The following is a 21,080-nucleotide window of genomic DNA, read 5'->3' on the forward strand; positions in this document are numbered from 1 at the left end:
TATTTCAAGGTTACTTGAAGGAGTGTTTGATTCCATGTGAAGACATGCGTATTAGAGAAGAGACCTGAATTCCCTTCTGTTATTCCACTCACCCTCCTCCCCATGTCTCCTTACCCAGTTAAATGAATCTTGCCAATCTGTGTTAGGAAGAACTCCAAATTATTTTGGTGATCTTTCTTCATCAAAGGCAGAATGGTGCAAGTTGGTTTCAGAGTTCTCTTCAAGATAGCCTGGTCAAGCAGAATCCATAAATCACCGGTGGAAGGCATTACTTACTAATTTGTCTCTGAATTTTTGTCTATAGGTTCCAAACCACTTAGGTATCTGTGCCAAGAGTTCAGTGCTAGCTGCTGGCACAAACACCACTTTAACAGGGAAGAGTACCCTTCCAGCAACCCCAGCTGTTGCACATCTAATAAAGCAGACCCTACAGAATATTAATGTAATTCTGCCAAAACATAAATATTCCTCTCTCAAGCAGAATGTGAGCTAAAACCAAAGCCTGTACTTGAAGAACTGCTAAGTCACCTTCTCATGCCTCCCACTTGCAAACACTCCCTTGCCAGGAGCAGCACCTTATGGTCTGAAGTATCCTAGAGCATTTTTCAAGCAAAAGCTATTAGACCAAAAAACTCAGCCTTGAACACCTGACCCAATTTTTATCTTCTCTTCAATTTGATCCTGTGATCTTTACAGGAGAAAATCAGGACACTTTCAAACACAGATAATGAAGTCTTAGTCACTTGCATTAGAGTCCAAAATTGTTCAATGATTTCAACATGAGGCATACAGTCTCTAATGAAAAAACATATGCCCAATTTAAAAACAGTACTCTTGATTCTCCCTTCAAGTCACTTTCAAAGCATAAGACTAACATGACATAGTAAAAATACACTGGGTTGAAACTGAGAAGCACTGTGTAACTATTCATCTTGATCATGAGTAACTATTATTCCATTATTCTTCCTAAGACTTTCCTCTTGCATGCCACTGACCAAATAAAAAAGACCAGTCCTTGAGACTTAAGAGACACAGACAAGACCACACCACTGATCCTGAGGAGCAAGTGTTTCCCAATGCACCTCATGTTCTGCATTCTCTACTATGGAGCTAATTCCATGAGAATCAATTTTTATAGGGCGGGGAGAAAAGAATAATGGTCTGATCTCATTAGAGAAAGGAGTTTAAGAAGAAAGTAAGGTTCTGTGCTTGCAGTGTACTTGGTCTAGGAGAAGAGGGGAAAACACCACGGTTATCCACCACCTCTTAAAACAAAACCTCAACCCAAATTCAGAGTACAGATGGTAAAAGATATTTTTCATAGAGAAGGTCTGTTAAGTCTTTGCATGTCTCACTCCACCGTAATTTTTGTACACACTCTCCATTAGATCCAAACAATGAAATGTTTTCCTTACTCATTATGCAGTTCAGAAAGCTGGATATCAGTTATCTGAAGTGCATGGGAACAAATAGCAGCAGTAATGTGAATTTCTGGGTAAGGAAGTGGTAGTGTGTTAGGGATTTTTTATTTTTATTTTTACTAGGAACATACACCATCCCCTAAAAAACCATGAATAAACAAACAAAAAACCAAACATTAAAACTGGGAAAAGCTCAGAAGTACTGAAGGAAGCAAGTACTCTCAGAACTAGGGAAAAAAAAAAAAAAAAAAAAAAGCTGCAGTCTTCCCTAGTCATCAGACCCTCAAAGTCCTTGTAACAGCATGATGCTATCAATATAGTGTCATACTGTAACAAACAAATAGGATACCTGTAAAAGAGCATGTGGAGCAATCTCTACAACAACGGCATTCTCTGGAACATGCTTCAGACCTTCGTGGAACAGCACTGGATTCACGAGGTTGTTCACATGGTACTCTGCAGAGGAATTCCTAGCCAGATCACCTTGCCACTGAGATTCAGGGATAGATGTACTGATCCATCGTGCTGAGCGAGGTTTAGGATGTGGAATGACCTACAGACAGTCAAGAAAGAAGGACAGGAGAAAGAGTTACAAGTCATAGAGAACAACAGGATCAGCAAAAGCAAGCAGTTCCTCCTTTTCGCAGGTTGATTGCTCAGGACATCCTCCTGCTCCAGGCCAAGTGATTTCAAACATTAGATCTCACAGAGGTCTACATGCTCTTCAAGAGATTCTCTTCCTTCTGAAAAAAGGAGTCCCCTTGAGCCCAACATAACCTATAGGCAACCCAGGTGTCAGAGCATAAGCCATGCAAGCCATGGTTTGGCAATATTACCTTTTTCAGAGCATTGAGCAGTGCTGGGGCAATAGATGCCATGTAATGGGAGTGAAACGCGACGCCAGCACTGCGCACCTCCTTTGCGAACACGCCCTCTTTCTTCAGTTTGGCTACAAACTCATTCACAGAGTCCTAAGAACAGAAACATAAGTGAACTAAGAGAGAAGCTCACAAAATACTAGGTATCTGTACAAGCCACTGTAGTCCCTCCATACCCGTCATCAGTTGCCATTTAAGGGGAGCCACAGCAATGATGAAGTTATTGCCCTTCTCAGTCTTATAATTTATCATCCTTTATGCCCATGGATAGAAGAGATTTTATTACTAGCTTACTGAGGCACTAATATCACTTCTTCTCACAGACTATTTGAGTGTGTAAGTTTATACAACGTATTATGTCCACTCCACCACTTCAATCAGCTCCCCTTTCCAAGCAGCTGCACTCTAAGTAAGCTTCATGCTTTCTTCAAACTTGAACTTTGCAGGTCCTACTCACAATCCCAGTACACACTGTGTCAGGTTCATGCTCACCAGAGGCCCTGAAACAGTGACAGTGTCCTCAGAGTTGTGACAGGCTGGTACCACATTTGGAGGACAGCGTTGTTTACACTCCTCCCATGTCAGACCTGCAGAAGGAAGACCACAGGAAAACAAAAGTGTTTCTAGTTATGAGCCTCATAAGAAGAGAAAATCTTAAGTGCACAGTCACTCTGCTCAATTCAGCACTTTGCAAAATTGGGAAATACTTTCAAGAGACTGACGGGTACCTCCCTCTCCCCTCCAAAGCAATTCTGCAAAAGCTAAGAATATTTACCCTAGAGCTTTACCATGACATTTATCACAGTTAAGATGAACACAAGGCCAAATCTTTGCATCACCCCATTAATGAATAAGGTGGGGGTAACCCCCACACTTTCAAAGAAGCTACAGAAGTGGTTGTTTAGTCTCATGTTGCCATTAGTTTCTAGGAACCAAGCCCATGTGTTCTCTCCCCTGCTCTAGCTTGGATTGCTGAGAGACACAAAATAGCCATACAAATGTGTAACTCTAGTGGCATGTCAGATTAAATATGAAGCATCTGGTCATACATTACGCAGATACAAGTCACAGGAAGAACTTGAACTCAACATTAGACTATCAAAAACATACTATATGTAGATTTCCAAATTCTATGATAAGAGTGTAATTTATTTAATCTCAAGGGGGGGAAAAATGCTAAATTAGGTAGGTAGTCCTTTGGAGCTTTACCTAAATTAAGAAATCTGAGATTATAACAAGTGTTCTAATCCAAGAGACTGCATTAAACCTGCAACAACTTTTCTCCAAAGTGTTTCAGGTTTTAATTGACCCTGCATCCAATAAGAAACAGAAGAACAATGGTGCTACCAATAATAATTTTACTTTTAAGCATGTAAGTCACCATAAAGTCACACTACAAAGCAAAACTGCTGGGTTCAAAATTTTACCTGACAGTGGGCAAAACTATATGACTTACACAAACACAAAGTAAAGCTTGTTCAGGAGAAAGCTTATTCCCAAGTGCTATTAGGCCGTAGTAAATTCCACTAGCCAGCTGCCCGCTACATCACAGTGGCTTACTGTTTTCACATCTCATTACTCCTGCGGACAATCAGAAGTCTCCTTTGGAAAAAAAATTACAAAACACCCCCAACATACATACAACACACACATCTGTGTGTGTATGATACCTATCTAGCGAGAGCTAAAAAATTTAGTGCTTTTTATTTTTACCTTGTTTCAAGGTATTATTTATGAAGCCTGTCATTGGTCACTTGACAATAAAGCTCTCCATTTCCACTTAAATTTTGGATGGTTACCAAAATCCTGATGTATTCCAGGACAGAGATCACTACCATTTTATCCACTTAAATACTTAAGAGCCTGTTCTACATCAGAAGAAAACAAAGAGGAGGCAACAGTGGCCAAGATTTTACAGACATGATAGTTTCAGAGACCAGTTTTATCCCAATGACATACAATAGAGACCAGATGCACATTCCTGCATCACTCTTTTGGCAAGGGTGTACCTACCAACAGCAGCCATTCCTCCAGGTGGCAATTTGGCCTCTTTAACGCATCGTCCCCGCCAATAAGCAGCAAGAATGGCTTCTTCATGACTTAAGGAGTTGTCTGCATAGCCACAAGCTAGTTCTCCCACTGAGTGGCCCACGATCCCATCGGGATGCAGACCTGCAGCCTTCAGCATATCAATCTGAGCAATCTGCAAGCAGAAGTAAAATTAGATTCCATGCCAGGGTAAGCAGGAGTCAGGCCTCAAAGGTACACACACGTAGCAAGTACATAATAAACTTTTTTGGTTCAGACATTCTTGGCCTCACTGCTTTTTTTTTCCCCCCACAACTACAGCTTCATCCTCCTTTCAAAGCAATCCCAAGAATCATCATGCAACTCCAGTATTGTCTGGGCCTCTTCACAATGTAATTTTCCACTGAGAAAATATTTCCAACAACACAAGGCTGCCAAGAATGCGTCTGTACAAAGTAAGAGGCTAAGACCAGCGTTCCAGATCACTTTAAAAGCTTGGCCTCTAGTTTATTAAGAAACCATGAATACCACGTTGACATGCAGAATCATGAAGATGCTTAATTCAGCTTGACTTAGTTCATTTGCAGAACAAATTTTAGAAGACATGAAATGGAACCTTGCTCCTTGGCACAAACATTTGCCTAAAACTTAAAGACATTCCTAAAGCTCTTAATGGAAGAAACTGTGTCACATATACACATGGACACACATGCAAATCAGTTCAGACCAATATTAGTCCAAACATCTTGTAAGAAAAAAGCAGTGAAGCCAAGACTATCTACACCACTAAGTTTGTTATGTACTCGGAAGTGGCAAAGCCTGAAACTGCCAAGGGCACAATGCACTCCCTCCTCTCAGAGAGGCATTTCCAACAGCTGCCACTTGCTGATTACACAAAACAAGCTTCCATTAATTGATATAAAGTGTTACCAGCCAAACAGACACATTAGCAGAAGGTGCTTATGTAGATTGAGTCCACTACCCCCCCTCCCCTAGCCCACTGAGCCTTGCCTGAATAGCAGCTAGTCCAACAAATGCATGAACAGTGTCATCAAAAGTGTTCTCATTTGCTTGCAGCAGCAGCTCTGAGACCTTAAGGCCTGTGTTCTTCAAAGCCTGATCTGAACGCAATATAGACTGGCGAAATAGATCCAGCTTCATAAGGCTCAGGCCCATGCCTTTCCACTGTGTTCCCATGCCTGCAGGATAGTCAAGGAGAGAGTAGTAATACTCTGAAACAGGAGTAGACACAACACACTTTCCTCTCACAGTTAAGGAATTCTAACTAAGAGCAAAGCATTGTACATTTCTTACATTCTTTAAACTGGGCACTGCTTGTTATTTGCTGGGCTTCACTATAATCAGAAGACAGTTAAGTTGGAAGGTTTTGATAAAATACAGAAAACACAAGACTCCTAAACATGTCACAGAGTTGCAAAATATTTCCTCATGCTACACTGTAAAATAACATTAGAGCACAGAATACAATTGCTCAAGCCCCAGATCTAAAGAGGAATAGAAAAGCCGGGACTCAATGCTGCACACCTACCTGAGCATATGTACCAGAGTGGTCTACCAGACGCTTGAACTTGCTGAACCTCTTTTATGTCACTTGCAGTGCCAACCAGCGTGTAGCCCCTGTAGGGCATGGAGGACACAGGAACTGCAGAGATATCGCTGAGCAGGCTTACAAATGGGCTGCATTCTCCGTGTTTTCTGCTCTCTTGAATTAGTGTTTCCACAGCTTCCTGGGTTCTGCCAGAAATCTGAACCAGCCTTGGCATGTTACTAGTCTCCAGAGGTTGGCATTTGTTCTTATTTGGCCTCAGAATGACATGAGCATTAGCACCCCCAAAACCAAAAGAGTTGATACCGATAAGGCCGCCTTTCACTGGTGTTGGTTTACAAACTACCTCCAGGGAGCCATCTTGTAAGGCAGGAATATCTGGATTTGGGGTATTGAAATGAAGATTTGGAGTCCACAGCCCATGTTCCAGAGAGAGAATGACCTGAAAGAAAAAACAGAGTGCTCTGTGCTCCACATTGTCTCATGACAAACATTCTTTTGTTACTATTTTACTACAAATGACCATGTAGCATATTCTGAAGCAGTTCTCTATGTTTGGATAAAGGAACATTTCAGAGAATAGCATTATTGATGTTACTGAGGTAGCAACTGCATCACCTAGGCAAATTTTCAGACCATGCAGGAAGTCAGCAGGGAAGTTGAGCGTAGTAGCATAAAGTTTAGCTTCCAGTCTCTTTCTAACTGGCAAGCCATGCAGTCTTGCTGGAAAAGCAGCCTAGGTACTAAGACTATCACATCATCTTTTTCCCCTTTCAGATCCCATCCCTTTATCACATTCTACTCCATCCCTTCCCAGTCACACACATTCACAAATCCTCTTCCTTATTGCAACAAAATGCTCCTATTTCTTGCTTTGCTGCAAAAGAATCAAGCTGAAGCACTGGTAAAGAAGTCTGCTTGCTGCTTTACACCCATTTTTTGTCTTCTTGATTCAAAAAAGCAGAAACAGAAGACTGGGCAGAACTGGCAGAGCCAAGGAAAGTACTGAAACAGTGTGAGGAGCAAAATATCTGTGCCAAAAAAAGCAAGAGCTCCCTTCTCTCAGTAGCTTCTCTCTACATACAGCTCATGACACCAAGCCCACATTCATCTGCAGAACAAGCCCAGTAAATTGCAGGCAACAAGGTCAGCTGCAAACACAGTGTGCTCTGTAAGTCTGACAGTTCCTTCATCACCCCAGAATGGTCAGAGAGACGTACTGTCTTGGGACCTGCTCTTTCAAGATGACTATCAGACATGGCAGCTTACCTGGGAGAACAACCAGTATAAATATACAACTTCAACTCACGGTCAACATGTTTAAAGCTGTAAGGATTTTCATGCACACTACACCTGCAATACTATGCACTTTGAATGTGCTGCTGCTTTACACTGATATATATTGTACTTTAGGTTTGCCATGGTTTCTACCTAGGTTTGAGAGCACAGTACAGTGAGCATACCACCAGTGCTACCAAAAAGCTTGTCTTGCTGCCAAGCAAGTGATTAGACAGGCTGAGTAATTCAAAGATGCAGGTGAGTTTTCCCTTCCTTACCAGAATTTGACTGAAGAGGCCTCAGCAAGCCTTAGTTCCATTCCTACCTATCCATATAATTAATGGATTCTCTTCAAGTCTGAAATCTGATACTTTCAAGATCAAATTTCCAGATACCTCACATAGGAGCATTTTATGGAATTCCAGAAGAAAACACTTATACAAACTGAAGACATACTGAGACAGTTACTGTCTAAGAAACACTGGTTTTGGTGTAGAGGTGGGAGGCAACAGTACCTCAAAGTTAGGATCCTGTCCTGACAGATCACAGAACCACACTAAACAAACTGTTACATACAACACAGTATGGATTGAGAAGCTTATTTTATGACTAGGCTATCATTCTTTCTATGAAGAATGTGTCAGTCAGAGATAAAGGCACTAAAAAACCCTAAACTTTTCTCTACAGAGAGACGGACACTGCTATTGCCATGCAGGTGAGGCTACTACACAGTGAGTTGTATTTGGGTCACAAACAACCACTTTGAAGAGTCTAAAATTCTAGCAGTGGCAGTATATGTGACTTTGGTTTGCAAGGTTCTATAGTAATAGGCTTACAAACAAGTGTGAACGTTAGCTAGCTCTCTGCTAAGCAGTTTAGCAGCCAGAGCCAATAGATGACTGTCTGCCTACAGCAGTAGTTAGCAAGCTGCTTGCTAAGACAGACAGACAGTTATTCATGCTGGTAGCCTTATCCCAGAGAACTCACCTGGCTTCCTGCCATCCTAAGAGAGAAGAGGAAGAGATGACACATCCCTGACAGAAAGCCAGAAGATCAGCTGCTCTTTTGGCACTGAAACCCCCACTGCCTCTCATCTTTGGTCACTGTCATCTACTCCAAACATCTACATCCCTCTACATGTATGTGCCTCAAACCCAAACGACTTGCAGCAGAGCTCTGTTGGAAGGTCCAGTGTAAGGACTGACAAAGTAAACAACAAGGATTAACAAAAGGATCCCAAAGCCTTCATTCTGAGCAGAGCTACGCTCCTACAGAATTCAGTAGGAAGCGGGAACTGAAGTGTGTGTGAACACAGCAGAGGGCCACCTGAGCATTTGGTGGTTTGCAGGACAGCCACCTGAGCTTTTAAAAGTATTCACATGTGAGGCAAGCAGTTAATGAGAAACATCTGAGTTCTTATAATTATCAGTGAACATTTTACCCTGAATCAATGCAGATTTTCCCTAAACCAAACAAACAAAACCCCACACACTGGTGTTACCCACATCCTAAATTTTCCTTCTCAAGTCTCCTGTTACCTTGGCTAATGCAGCAAGCCCTGAGGCAGGCTCTGGATGACCCATATTTGACTTAGTTGATCCGATCAACAGTGGCTCCCGCTCACAGTCACAGAAAATACGTGTAATGCTGTTTACTTCCTGTGGATCTCCAACCTAGTATGAAGAGAATCAGAATGGCTATTAGCCAGCACTCCCAAAACAAACCTCAAAAGAGAAATCTGAAAGATTACGGTGTTTGGGCAGAGTCCAAAAGTTGTGAAGCAGAATATACTCTACTAATTGGTAGAAGGCAAAAGGATTTTACTTTGGGAAAACAAAGAATAATTTAATGGAAAGTGTGGCAAGAAATGCAAGGGAAGAAAACACTCAGTCCCTAAGGGACCATGCTGACCTTGGTGCCTGTCCCATGAGCTTCAATATACTCCACTTCTTCAGGTTTGACACCACTTTCGCTGTACAAAGATCTGATCAACTTCTCCTGCATCTGTCCAGATGGGAATGTCACACCTAGGATCAAAATTGCCATCAATTCCACTCTCCTATCAGATGCTTCCTGTTCTGATTTTAGCATCCTTTCATTTACTTTAGGCTGCCAGATCTCTCCCCAAAAACCAAACTAAACTAAAGACCTTTTCACCATGTTCTTAGCACCAAACTCTCAGGCTCTTTGTAAGAAGAGCAGAGGAACCAGGAATTAACCTAAAGCAATGAGTTAGACTAGGGTGGAAAGATACTGGTTAACAGAATACTAGATTTCTAGGTTAAGTAAAACATATGAAGCTTTGTGTCACCACAACTGGAGAGCAGGAGAAGCTGGACAACAGCAGGGTAAGAGCTTTACGGTTATAATACTATACCTACATTTCTACCATCACTGCAGAAGTACTGCAGAGATGTCCTGAGGAATGCTAAACTAGCAAGAGAACATTGCTGTTACTTCAGTAAAAACCACCACATTTCTCCTTTAAGTTCTTTACAAAACAGGGTCCTGAACGTTGCATTATCGAAACCAGAAAATGAAAAAAATCCCCAAACACAAAAAAAATTCTAAAACATCTCAAGAACCCTACAACAGACCATTTTTATGGCAAATACTCTAGACTGAACAGTTCTGTAGGTATCTCACTTTTCAGCAGCTCAAGACCTACCTTGCTCCTTAAAGCCATCAGTGTTAACTCCAGCATTTACGACTGTGGCATAGATCCTCTTAGCCATAGATCTCTTGGTCAAAAGAACAACAACAGCAGCTTCAGAGCGACAATATCCATTTCCTGAGAATAGAGAGGGAACAAGTCATGACTTCTGCTCTGCTTTGTAAAATGTTGCCAAACACCATGCAGGAAGATTATTGCTTATAATAGACTGTTTTGAGAATATGACATATCTATTTCTTTTAAAGAAAAATGTCATGACCTAGAAAGATACAGTGCTCATCACAAATTTCACAACAGAAATTTTCCATCAAGAGACAGCTAATTTTTCTCCCAGAGGCAGAGGGATGAACCATATGTATGCATTTCTTCCTCACAGTTAATTTTCCAGGTTCAATAGAGGATGCAACATAGATCAGGGTATGGCCCAAACAGTGCACATTGGAACAACTACAAGGTTAGCTCTTTGCTGTATTGAAAGAGTAGCTGGTCACAGACTGTACAGTAAGTTACTCTCATACAACATAAACTTTTGTACTTATGCCTTACCTGAAGCATCAAAAGCCTTGCAGGCACCATCAGGACTAAGCAGACCCAGTTTCATGAACTGCACAGATGTGTTGGGTTTCAGCAAGAGGTTGACCCCGCCCACTAGGGCTGTACTACAGCACCCATGACGAATTGCCTTATAAGCGTTTTCCAGAGCAACGAGACTAGAGGAGCAGGCTGTGTCAACAGTGAGGCTTGGTCCTTAAAAAACATAAGGAAAAACAACCTTAATATCCCAGATTCTTCTCCAAAGACTACAGGACGGGATTACAAGAAACATATTAAAAACAATGTTAAATAAGAGTTGCTTCAGAACATAGCACATAAACCTGACGCCATGGGAGGCTAGAATCACCATCTCTGCCTATTTAGAAAGTATGGCATGAGAAAAATGGGAAAAACTTGTGAACAGATTTGCTTTAAGGGCATTTTTAAAAATTCTGTCTCTCCATCAAAAAGAGAACGCAGCTTTACAGGCAAGTCTCATCTAATTACCCATTCTCGTCAATAAAAATCCCTTGTCCTTCCTGATGCTGCCTTTGCCATTATCTCTGTTCTCTGCTGCAATCCACATCAACTACCATTTTTCCATTCCCTTCAATACCATACATGGATTGAATCATACCCATGCTGGCAATTGCATCATTTCTGTGCCTCACCTACTTCTCCCACTTTACTCAAAAAAAACCCAAACCCAACTGCTACAGTCAATAGCAGTCTATCTCTGGTCTAGCCGACTTCCACACATCTTGGTACCAAACAGCAGTCCAAAGGCCATAAAGGCTTCCTGACATCACCATCTTTCAAACGAACACCAGCAGCAGCAGCAGCTGAGTTATAAAGCCTTACAGGGAGTCCTATCATATAGTCACTACATATTTTTTACTTCTCATATGCCTCCTAAGAACCGTTACATGCTATTTTCTCTTTCCAAAAGGGGTCTGTGCCATAATATCCATCCCAGTCCTCTACAGCAACTGTGGTACAATCATGTTGAAATTGCAATTGCTGATCAGCATCAACAGGTTTGGGGGACACTTACCTTTAAAGTCAAAGAAGTAGGAAATCCTGTTGGCAAGCATAGCACGCTGACAGCCAGTCATACTGTATCCCAAAAGCTCTTCTGGATCTTGGCTAAAGGCTTCACCAGCTTCTGACCCACTGCAACCAACCCATACACCTGCGTCTGTGCCACGGAGGGTGCCCGGATTAATACCTATGGGGATTGGAAGGTAGATTACAGTAAACAAAATGAAGGGCAAACTGGGGAGATATCAGGTACACTTGCATCGGTTTCCCAAAAACTTTTTATTGCCCCTTTCTGGCAGGCCTGCAGCATTGCTCCCTTACCTTTACTAACATTTTAACAGTTTCAACTGCAGACCTCACATGTCTTACTTCAGAGTCCATCAGAAGTTTGGTATTGGCTTTTGGCCAGAACATACTTTGCCCTGACAAAGCTTTTCAGCCTAGCTGGGCATTGCTAGAGTCTTGTGTAAAAAAGTGCATGGACTACGAAAAGTACAAATGCTGACAGGAGAAGCTAACAGTTGATTTCCAGTAGAGAGAAAAGGAGCAGACTGAATGGGAGAAAAATCACAGCACATGAAATGTCATGTGAGCACATCAGTATCTATCTCCAGCCGAGATCTGGAGTACAAGACAGACACGAGAATTCTTAAGAATAAAACCAGCCAACAAACAGAACAAGAAACAACTTTGCTCTAAAAAAAACACATAGCAAGGTCAACTGTCAGAAATCTCTGCTGTTTCTTCTCTGTGCTTAAGGTGTCCTGGAGACAAATATTCAATCTCCAGATGGAGGCTTACAAGCAGAGAAGCAAAAGTTCATTTCAGTAAGTCACAGTAATGTTAAGTGCTGGAAGGAACCTTAAAAGATCATCTAGTCTCAACCCCCACTGCCACAGGCAGGGACATCTTACACTATACCAGACTGCTCAAGACCCTACCCAACCTGGCCTTGAACACTGCCAGGGTTGGGGCACCCGCAGCCTCCTTGGACAACGTGTTCCAGTACTTCACCACCCTAACAGTAAAGAATTTTTTCCTCATATCTAACCTAAATTCACCCTCTTTCAATTTGTAACTGGTCAGTACTAGTGAGGTAGTTCCAACTTTTTCCCTATCTGCTTATGTTCTGACATGAAACTGATTAACATGAAGAATAAACTTCTTGGCTCCGTGGATCAGTAACTCAAAATCTCAAAACACTGGCAGTGATAGAAGAGAGAGACCCTATTTCTGAAAGCACACTTCCTAGGAAAACCTTCTTTAGGAACAGATCAAATTCTACAGGTTTTCCAAGAATCTGGCAAATAGACAGGAATACACCAGGCCATCTGTCATACTTTTAGGCTATGCATGAGAATTCGAATCAAGTCATTCTTATTTTCCTTTTACAAAGGAATTATTATGGAATATTAGAGTAAAGGAAAACATAGAAAAGCTCTAGAACCATTGACTGTTGAAGTGATTCTGTCAAACTGGTTTGTGGTTTTACCATATGATGCAGGTACAGATTTGCTAGCAGCCAGCACTGATTTATTTGTTTGCGTTCCAGAGACAACAGCTTTATTGAAAGCCTTATACTGGGATCTAGTAACCCCATAGCATGTCTTGGATCTCCTCTCTAATGTGATGGCTTTCCCTTGTTAGAGTTCTCATCACACAAGTGCATGTCTACACCTGTTACACAGAGACAATACAGCTTAATTCTCCCTCTTCAGTCATTCATCCACTTACCTCCATCCAACATAGCTTCATAAGAAACTTCCAACAACAAGCGAAGTTGAGGATCCATTGTGTTAGCTTGTTTGGGGTGAACCCCAAAAAAAGAGGCATCAAATTTGCTTAGGTCCTTGAGCTTTCCATTTCTCTTGGGCAGTCCATAAATTCCTGGGAAGAAAAATTTGACAGAGTCCCAAAATCCATAAATGGTGAAGCGGCTACAAGCTGAGACACAGTACAGAATGACCAGAATGACCACAGTTGATTTTCAATTACACATGAAACCTCACTCCCCTGTGCAGTACTCAGAGGGTTGCATGAGTATCTACTGACCTACCTCATCTGGGAATGAGAATGCTGCATCAGCAAAAACAATTGTAATTTTTAGGACTCTTCTGGATATAGCAGCAAAAGACATCTATCTATCTAACCAGTTTTACTTTGGCAAGTTGTACCAAGCACATATAGTCTAAACGGTGGTTCCAGTCAGTCACCAATTAGAAGAAAAAGAAAAGCTACTTTTGACTTCTGCAAATCACTTCATAAACATATTCTGTTACTGAATTTCTTGATGATTTATCAGAAGTTAATTCAGCTCTGGAAGGATTTCGATCTCATAAATTCTCTTTTCATAGGATAATTCCTCTAAAACACTCAGGGCTCCAAAAGGAGGGACAATAAGCACTCACCTGGTTTCCACCTCCGATCATCCTCTGTGACCATATCAACTCCATTAAGCAGGTTTTCCCAAAACTCCTGCAAGTTGTCAGATTCTGGCAGCCTTCCTGCAATGCCTGCAATCACCACGTCCTCCATCTCTTAACTTCTCCCTGTTGCTGAGATCCACAAAGCAATAAGGCTAGTAAGATTTCACACAGAGGAAAGTATATGTGTCTTGTCTTCCTGACATGTTGTGACAAACAAGCATATTTGCAGGAACACCCACACAGGAACAACCCACGGAGTCTCTACTATTAAAAAAAAAAAAAAAGACATTCCAACTAATCAAATGGACCATAAGACCTGTAGGGTTGATAAGGATGAAAAAAAAAACGATCCTGAAGGAGCATCAGGCTCAGAGAACCACCAGTTTATGTATGACAATCAGAAAATGAGTAAGTCTACCTCTGCTAAATGCAGAGGAGCCTCTGTGAAGTCAGCAGAGAAGAAAGATTAACATGCTGGAGCACGGGTGGGTGGAGAAATTATGAAATACACATAGTAAAATACATAATTACAAGGCAAACCTAACAGGTAGCAAAACAAGTTCTACAATCATTCCAAAGTTAAATGCTAACTTAAGAATCAATAATCAAAAGATTTGTTGGATGTGAAAAAAAAGAAACCCCAAACATACAAAACTACAAGACTGCACAAAACCACCCCCCCAGTAAGTAACACAACCCTAACCCCCCCAATTAACTCTGAGCAAACAAAAACCTGACTAAAAACCCCAAACCAAACCTACCAACCAACAAAAAACCAAACAACCCCCCTATACACACACAGAGGAGAAAACCCACACAAAACACAAAGATTACAGTACAATTCAGGATAATTTTAAATGTTAAAACCAAAGAATTAAGTGTTACATCTAAAGTGCTTCCTAACTGGACCCTGCACTGCCACATGTTTAAAGAACTGTGAATGTGGTACTGACTGTATGATAGAGAGTGGTGCTTTAAGATATGCTTTGGCAGAACAGATCTGGAATACATACAGGATGAAAACCATCAGCTGTTGTCCCAAGAAATTTGCATTCAAGACCCCAATCTCAAATACCACAGGAGAGCATCATGCTGCATAACATAGCATGGCAGGGCACCTGTATCAGACACAGCAGCAAATGATAGCTCATATACTACACTCCTTTACCTTCTACTACAGTAAAAAACATATTAACAACTAAGTAGAGAGGAGGCAAGTTAACTTGATGTTTCAGTTAAATTCAAATTATAATTTTAGATCCTAAGTAGACAAGTTAAAGAAGTAGTGGAAATACCCATATATATGATGGGAGTTTTTTTAAATATGAAAATAAATAAAAGTTGCAGCTGTAGGAACCAAAGAGAAAGTAAGCATTCACAGTACTTCCTTAAATAATCCTTCTGGTAAGCAGGGGCAAACTATTCTCTAATGCGTGGGATTTTAAACAAGTAAAAAACACGAAGGAAACTAGGCATTCAAACAACTGCAAGTCTGCCTTAACAACTTTGAAGGAAAAGGTTTGTTATGAAAGACCTGAAGTCTGACTTCCATCAGGTATTCTGCTACATAGTGGCATGCAGGCCCATTGCTTAAGTGCTGCTGGTGCTTGATCATCTTCTCCAAAATACAGCACTAATGGGGACTGTCTGATGAGTGCTTAGTGGCTGGTCTTCCAACTCAGGATGTTTCATTTGGGCATTGTTTTGCAGCCTCTTTTGGGACTTCCTGATGCCTCTGAGCAAGAAACAGGCCCCTCTTCCATCCACGGACTACTCTGCTCAGGCACAATGACACTTTCCCATAGCTGCACGAGGTTGCTGGGCTGTGCAGAAGGAAAGCAGAGCCTCTGCACAGCTGAGGTGTAGCTCTGCCAGAATGTAACACCACAGAGGCTGCCCGATTTCTTTCACCCTTCTTTCCTTCAGCAGTAATCTTGATTCAGATCTGTGGAGTAACTGTGGAATTATGCAATACCTCACACCAAAGCAGAAGAGATGATTACTTCACCCAGTCCATTCCTTCTGGGAGCAGAAACAAGTGCTCCCACAAGGACATCTTGGATTTCTAGGTCTTGTGTCAAACACCCAGCAACAGAAGGTCTATTCAACTCTTGTTTAGTTTAAAAAAAAACCAAAAAAACATTAAGGGCCAAATCGAGCAAAGCCCTTACTGAGAAACTAGTCCCCAAAACTCAAGTCGGTAGTACTAGGCCCAGTCCACTCAGAGCTGAAGAGCTTTCCCACTCACACAAAACTAGTAAGTCAGTTTTATTACTGGCTTCATCCAAGGGCCACAAGTCTACTACACTTTCAGCATTTCTGTGCTGGGGCAGGAAAGAGAGATCTTGAGCACCAAGTGTACTATTTAAGTTTAAGATATGAGATACAAAAATGATAAATTAAGTATGACCCAATTTTATACCTCAGCTCTTTGGGTGATGATCTCTAGGGAGAGAAATATAATTTCTGTTTCAGGGGACTGAAACATGACTTATGTGATTGTTCCTTCTCATCCCACATCTCTTTTCCTGGAGTATCAGAAAAACTCTATCTGGGTAAAACCAATCCACAAAGCATTGCTTTCAGACAGTGAAGTAATGACATTCATTAACAAAAAAATTTTTGCCAACTTATTTTGAATGTAGTTGAGCAAGACTATGTCAAAGGTGGAGAAAAAGATGCTGCAGTAATCAAAATTAGAAGAATAAGAGCCAAGAAGATAATTTTAACTTGGGTAAGAAGAGCCACAAATTAAAATATTTTAATACACAAAGAACCAGGAAGATTCAGACTTGCCACATCTAAGATAAAATAAAAATTATGGATTAAGCAGCAGACAGCAGAGAGAATCTGCTGTTGAAAAACAAGAGCAGTCAGAAGAAAAGTCATGAATATTAAGCTATCCCCGATTAAACAGCAATTACAGTAGTTGCTACAGCTACCAACGTGTTCAGTCTTCCTTGACAGATAGTAAGCAGGTAAACCATTTTAAAGTTGATTGTCTTTGCCCCCAAATGGTGTATTGCATTATTATTTTACTTTATTAGAGACGTGTTTTCCATACAGCATTTTTTGACTATATGCAGCAACACAGTACATTGACAGATTTTCAAGTATAGGGCATAGCACAGATCAAGAAAGAACATTTATTTCTGCAGATGTTTTAAAGGAGATTAGACTACAGAAAACATACAAACAGACTGCTCCTACTACCTCTGATGAGTGAAGTGTTCAAAAGCAACAGGTCCAAACAGGAGACAAAGAAGATAAAGAGGGACAAACAGGAGTCTTCTGTTTCTTAAGGCTGTATTTTCTGAATCCCACCAGGCATCTACCATTCTTCTTCGTCGGTTTATCCTATGCTTTTGCTTAAATGGAGTTGTGTGAATTCTCCTCAGACAGCTAGTGCTTTTGAGAGGAGAGAAGCAAACACACCACAGCCGACCTTGCCTTCCCTTCCTTCCCCTCGAAGTATCAGTGCAGTAGACACCTCAGCTAAGCCTAAACTACCATCTTGCTGGATTTGCACAATATTTTTTAGCAATTCTATTGTGTTGCTGACTCATTCAGTTTGTGACTAGTAATAACCAACAATCCCTTCTGGTATCAAAGCTGCTCTTAAGTTAAAATACTGTTTTCAATTGCATTTAAAACATTTTTTTCCAGTCCCTCACTAACTGGGCACCAAAAATTAATTTAAAAAGCATTAACCATCATTTTCTACCATCCCTGGCAGCTGTACAACTTTTTTACAATACTTTTATCTACTGCTTCCCTACAGAAATTACCCTCGGACCATTAAGCATATAAGCTTATAGAGGGAAAGAAAAGCCAAAAAATCCAAAACCAAAACCCAAACAAAGTGAAGGTATAATCTGATGCCTTTGCCCGCTCATACCTGACTTGCCAATCACTGGACATAAACTTATTCTGCTGTACCTTGTTCACCTAGGGTTTGGTGAAGAAAGGAAGGGGAGAGGGAGGGAGAAACAGCTGTTTGCAAAGAAATGATAAATAAAACTCAAATCTTGTTTTGCCTGATGCACATTTTCTTTTCTTAGGATCAAAATATTTATTTCATTGTTATTTTGATAGCTCTCATCATGGTGGAACAGAATCCTTAAAGTTAGTTCTGCTATTGTTTCTAGACAGTCCAAATCTTCACCTTCTCTGGATCTCTCATTATTGTAAAATGAAACACTCATGACTCCTCCATAGCTTTCCTCAGCACAGATATTGACAAAAGGACTGTTTTCTTTGTTTTTCAGTATGATTACATCACAACCCAGGTTTCCTAATCTCTGGCTATCATTTCTAAAATTTGTAATAAACTGTCCTTACACAGAAACTTCACTTACGAAGAGTTATAATGCTTGCCTCCAAAAACCCCGTTCACAGAAGAGAGGCAAACACAGTCTGGCTTTCATTCTTTTGACAACATTTGGCTACCATCAATCTGTATGTTACAGATTCGATTTAACAAAGACCTTTCAAATGCCTCTGCTTCAGGTAAGTATTTGTCCTGTCAACCACAACACAAATGAAAAGCAGTAGAGTGTGTTTATATTTAAAAAGCACTACTTAGGGGGAAATGCAATCTGGTTCAAATCTGTTACTGGAGAAAGAGTAAGTTAGGCTTTATTCATGGAATCAACACAGCTTGGTTGATTCCCAAGTAGTCAGAAGTTACCTGTATAAAAATCTAAAGTTCCTAGTATGACTATATCACGTTTGTAAAATAGCTGTTCATAACTGCCCTCATTCTCTGAATTCACCCACTAAATGCAGCCTTTCACAATGTACTATTCTTTTCACTTTGTTTCAAGAAGGATAGAGGCTGCAGGAAAAGGTGAATCCTTTGCTCACGTGGCTTGAGGTTTCTTCTCCCATTTTTTAAGACAAGACATGCTCCAAAACCCCCAAAGGTGGTCTGACGGAGCAGGCAATTTACACACCCTTAATACTGCCTGTTTAAATTTAAGCATCCAAATAAAGCTATTAGCCAGGACAATATGCATTCGGTATCTTATACGGCTGTATTCCAGGGAAGGAAATTTGGACTAAGAACCAAGCAGGTGCAAAACCAACCAAAGAGAGAAGATGATCACATTCCTAATAGAAACACATCGTCAAATCCATACTGGTGTATGGTAGATCACCGGGCTATTTCGTGTGGGCCGCTGGTTTATACTGAAGTGGGAAAGAACAGTTTAGCAATACACACGGCACGTTTTCTCAGATGGATTCCCAGAACCCATTGGCGAGTCTCCCTTCCCAATATCGAGCGCCGATATCCTCCCGCACGAGCTTCTTCAGCCTGCCACGACCGTGCCTTCGCGCTAACCCGGGACGGCGTGCAGAACGCGGCCCCGCTGCCCGGGCAGAGCGGCCCGTGCGGCCCTGGCGCCCACTCGAGGCCGCGCGGAGCTCGGCGCCCGAGCTGCGGCAGCGCGAGGCCACCCGGCCCGCGGCGGGCGCGGCCCCTCACGCAGCTGCTGCCGCCGGGCGCGCGCGAGGACTGCGGACAGCGGGGCCCGGCCGCGTCCCCGATCCCGCTCGGCCCGGCTGCGGGAGGTCGCGGCCGTGGCGGCGGGACGGTCCCCGCCCGCCGCCAAGATGGCCGAGCGCCAGCACCACAATGCAGCCACCTTGCCGGGCGGGCGGAGTGGGAGGCTGCGGCGCGGTAACCGGCCGCTGCGGTAGGGGACTGTGCCCAGAACGACCGCGCTGGGCCGCTGAGAACGGCCCGCAGCAACAGGGCGCGGCGACCCCAGGGCCGGGGAACAGAACCTTCCGGTCGCGCGGACCGAGCCCGCGGACTCCCGCTGAGCCCAGGGACCCTCATCGCCTACCCGGCGTAGAGGGCAAGATGGAGCCTCCCCAACGCACCCGCGGGGCGCAGCGGCCCGCGGAGCCTGGAGCAAAAACTGCCGCTCTCCTGACCACGCCGCAGCCGCTGTCCCGCCGATACCTGCACAAGTGCGGATGGCTTCGTGTCGGTAAGACTCTGTCGTCAGCTCAGTGCGGGATCAAGATGCTGCGGGGTGGACGCTGCGGCGGCTGGTGCCGGGCTGCGCACGGCCGATACTCCGCGCTCTCCTCACTATCTCCCTCTAGCTCCCACTCCTATTTAAGCAGTCGCCACCTCCAGCGGCCACGCCACATGGGCTGACAGTTTACGCCTCGCCGCAGTCCAATGAGAGCCGGGGCAGGGCCGCCCCGGTCAGACCCGGGGTGATGCCAACCCCTGTCCGCCAGAGCCGCTCCACGGGAGGAGGGGACCCTGGCCAGGCCGGGGCGGACACAGGCGGGCCCGCTTGCCCGCGGGCACCGGGCCAAGCTCTCGCGCCCTGCCCCGCCCCGTACTGGAGGCCGTGGAAGACTAGGCGCTGCGGACGCGCCTGGCTTTGGCCTGGCCTGGCCGGGGACGCGGCAGCGCCGACCCCCCGTGGGCGCGGACCTTGTCGTGTCCCTCTCCCACCTCCCCGCGGGTAGGTACACTGTGGGGCGTACGACCGCACCGTGCCGGCACCGTGGCTCGGCGACTGAGGCGAAGGCTCGGCGGGCGCCAGTCCAAGCGCGGTGGGATCGCGCAGCGCCCGCGCGCACCCGCGGCGCACAAAGGGAAAGGACGCGGGGCAGGACGCGCAATCCCGGGACGGCACCCAATGCGGAGGCGGGGGCACGTGGGCGGGGGCGCGGCCCTGCCAATCGCGGGCCCGCGCGGTGTTGCTAAGCGATAAGGCGATGTGGTGACGGCTGAGGGGTGGCTGGGGCCGCCGGCAGAGCGAGCAGCGCCCGTCGCTCTCCGGCGGCGGCGGTCGTTCACCCCGGCGGAGCGCGGTCCCGGGGTTACCACAGGGCAGCAGGCACGCCGGCCAGGGATGCGCTGCCCCGTGCCCAGGCCCGTCGCGCCGCCCTGACTGGCGGCAGCAGAGCGAGTCCGGAGGCGGGGGGCGGGCGCCAGAGGTTCCCTCCCCGCCGTGCCCCTGCTACGCCCCCCTTCCCACCGGAACGGGGCGGGTCGCTCTGCGTGTGGGCACCTCTCATCCACTTTCCCTTAACTTGCACTCCTTCGGTTAAGCACGAGCAGTAACGAAACTCAGTTTTCTTCTGTATTGCCTACGACTGCCTCTCCGAAACAAAAAAGCCTTTCGGTCGGCAAATGTGGGCTTGAACACGGGGATGCAGGAAAGTCTCCCCGCCTTGTCTCTCCCTCATGGCTTTGAACAG

General features: G+C 43.9%; 1 protein-coding gene across 1 annotated transcript in view; it reads right to left on the bottom strand.

The window, feature by feature from the left end:
- The window catches only part of FASN (fatty acid synthase), a 41,496-nt gene extending 21,544 nt beyond the window's left edge, over window positions 1–19,952 (bottom strand). Inside the window, exons 1-15 of the mRNA XM_036394596.2 lie at window positions 19,819–19,952; window positions 13,830–13,976; window positions 13,156–13,308; window positions 11,435–11,608; window positions 10,393–10,593; window positions 9,841–9,963; window positions 9,084–9,199; window positions 8,711–8,845; window positions 5,877–6,336; window positions 5,339–5,526; window positions 4,313–4,502; window positions 2,792–2,886; window positions 2,258–2,392; window positions 1,771–1,974; window positions 115–230 (exon numbers count right to left, since the gene is read on the bottom strand). Coding sequence (XP_036250489.1) covers window positions 115–230; window positions 1,771–1,974; window positions 2,258–2,392; window positions 2,792–2,886; window positions 4,313–4,502; window positions 5,339–5,526; window positions 5,877–6,336; window positions 8,711–8,845; window positions 9,084–9,199; window positions 9,841–9,963; window positions 10,393–10,593; window positions 11,435–11,608; window positions 13,156–13,308; window positions 13,830–13,956 — 2,417 coding nt within the window. The 5' untranslated portion in view covers window positions 13,957–13,976; window positions 19,819–19,952. The remainder of the gene's footprint in view (window positions 1–114; window positions 231–1,770; window positions 1,975–2,257; window positions 2,393–2,791; window positions 2,887–4,312; window positions 4,503–5,338; window positions 5,527–5,876; window positions 6,337–8,710; window positions 8,846–9,083; window positions 9,200–9,840; window positions 9,964–10,392; window positions 10,594–11,434; window positions 11,609–13,155; window positions 13,309–13,829; window positions 13,977–19,818) is intronic.
- Between the last annotated feature and the right edge of the window lie 1,128 nt (window positions 19,953–21,080).

Source organism: Molothrus ater, chromosome 19 (assembly GCF_012460135.2).
Source record: "Molothrus ater isolate BHLD 08-10-18 breed brown headed cowbird chromosome 19, BPBGC_Mater_1.1, whole genome shotgun sequence".
In the NCBI taxonomy this organism is placed as follows: domain Eukaryota; kingdom Metazoa; phylum Chordata; class Aves; order Passeriformes; family Icteridae; genus Molothrus; species Molothrus ater.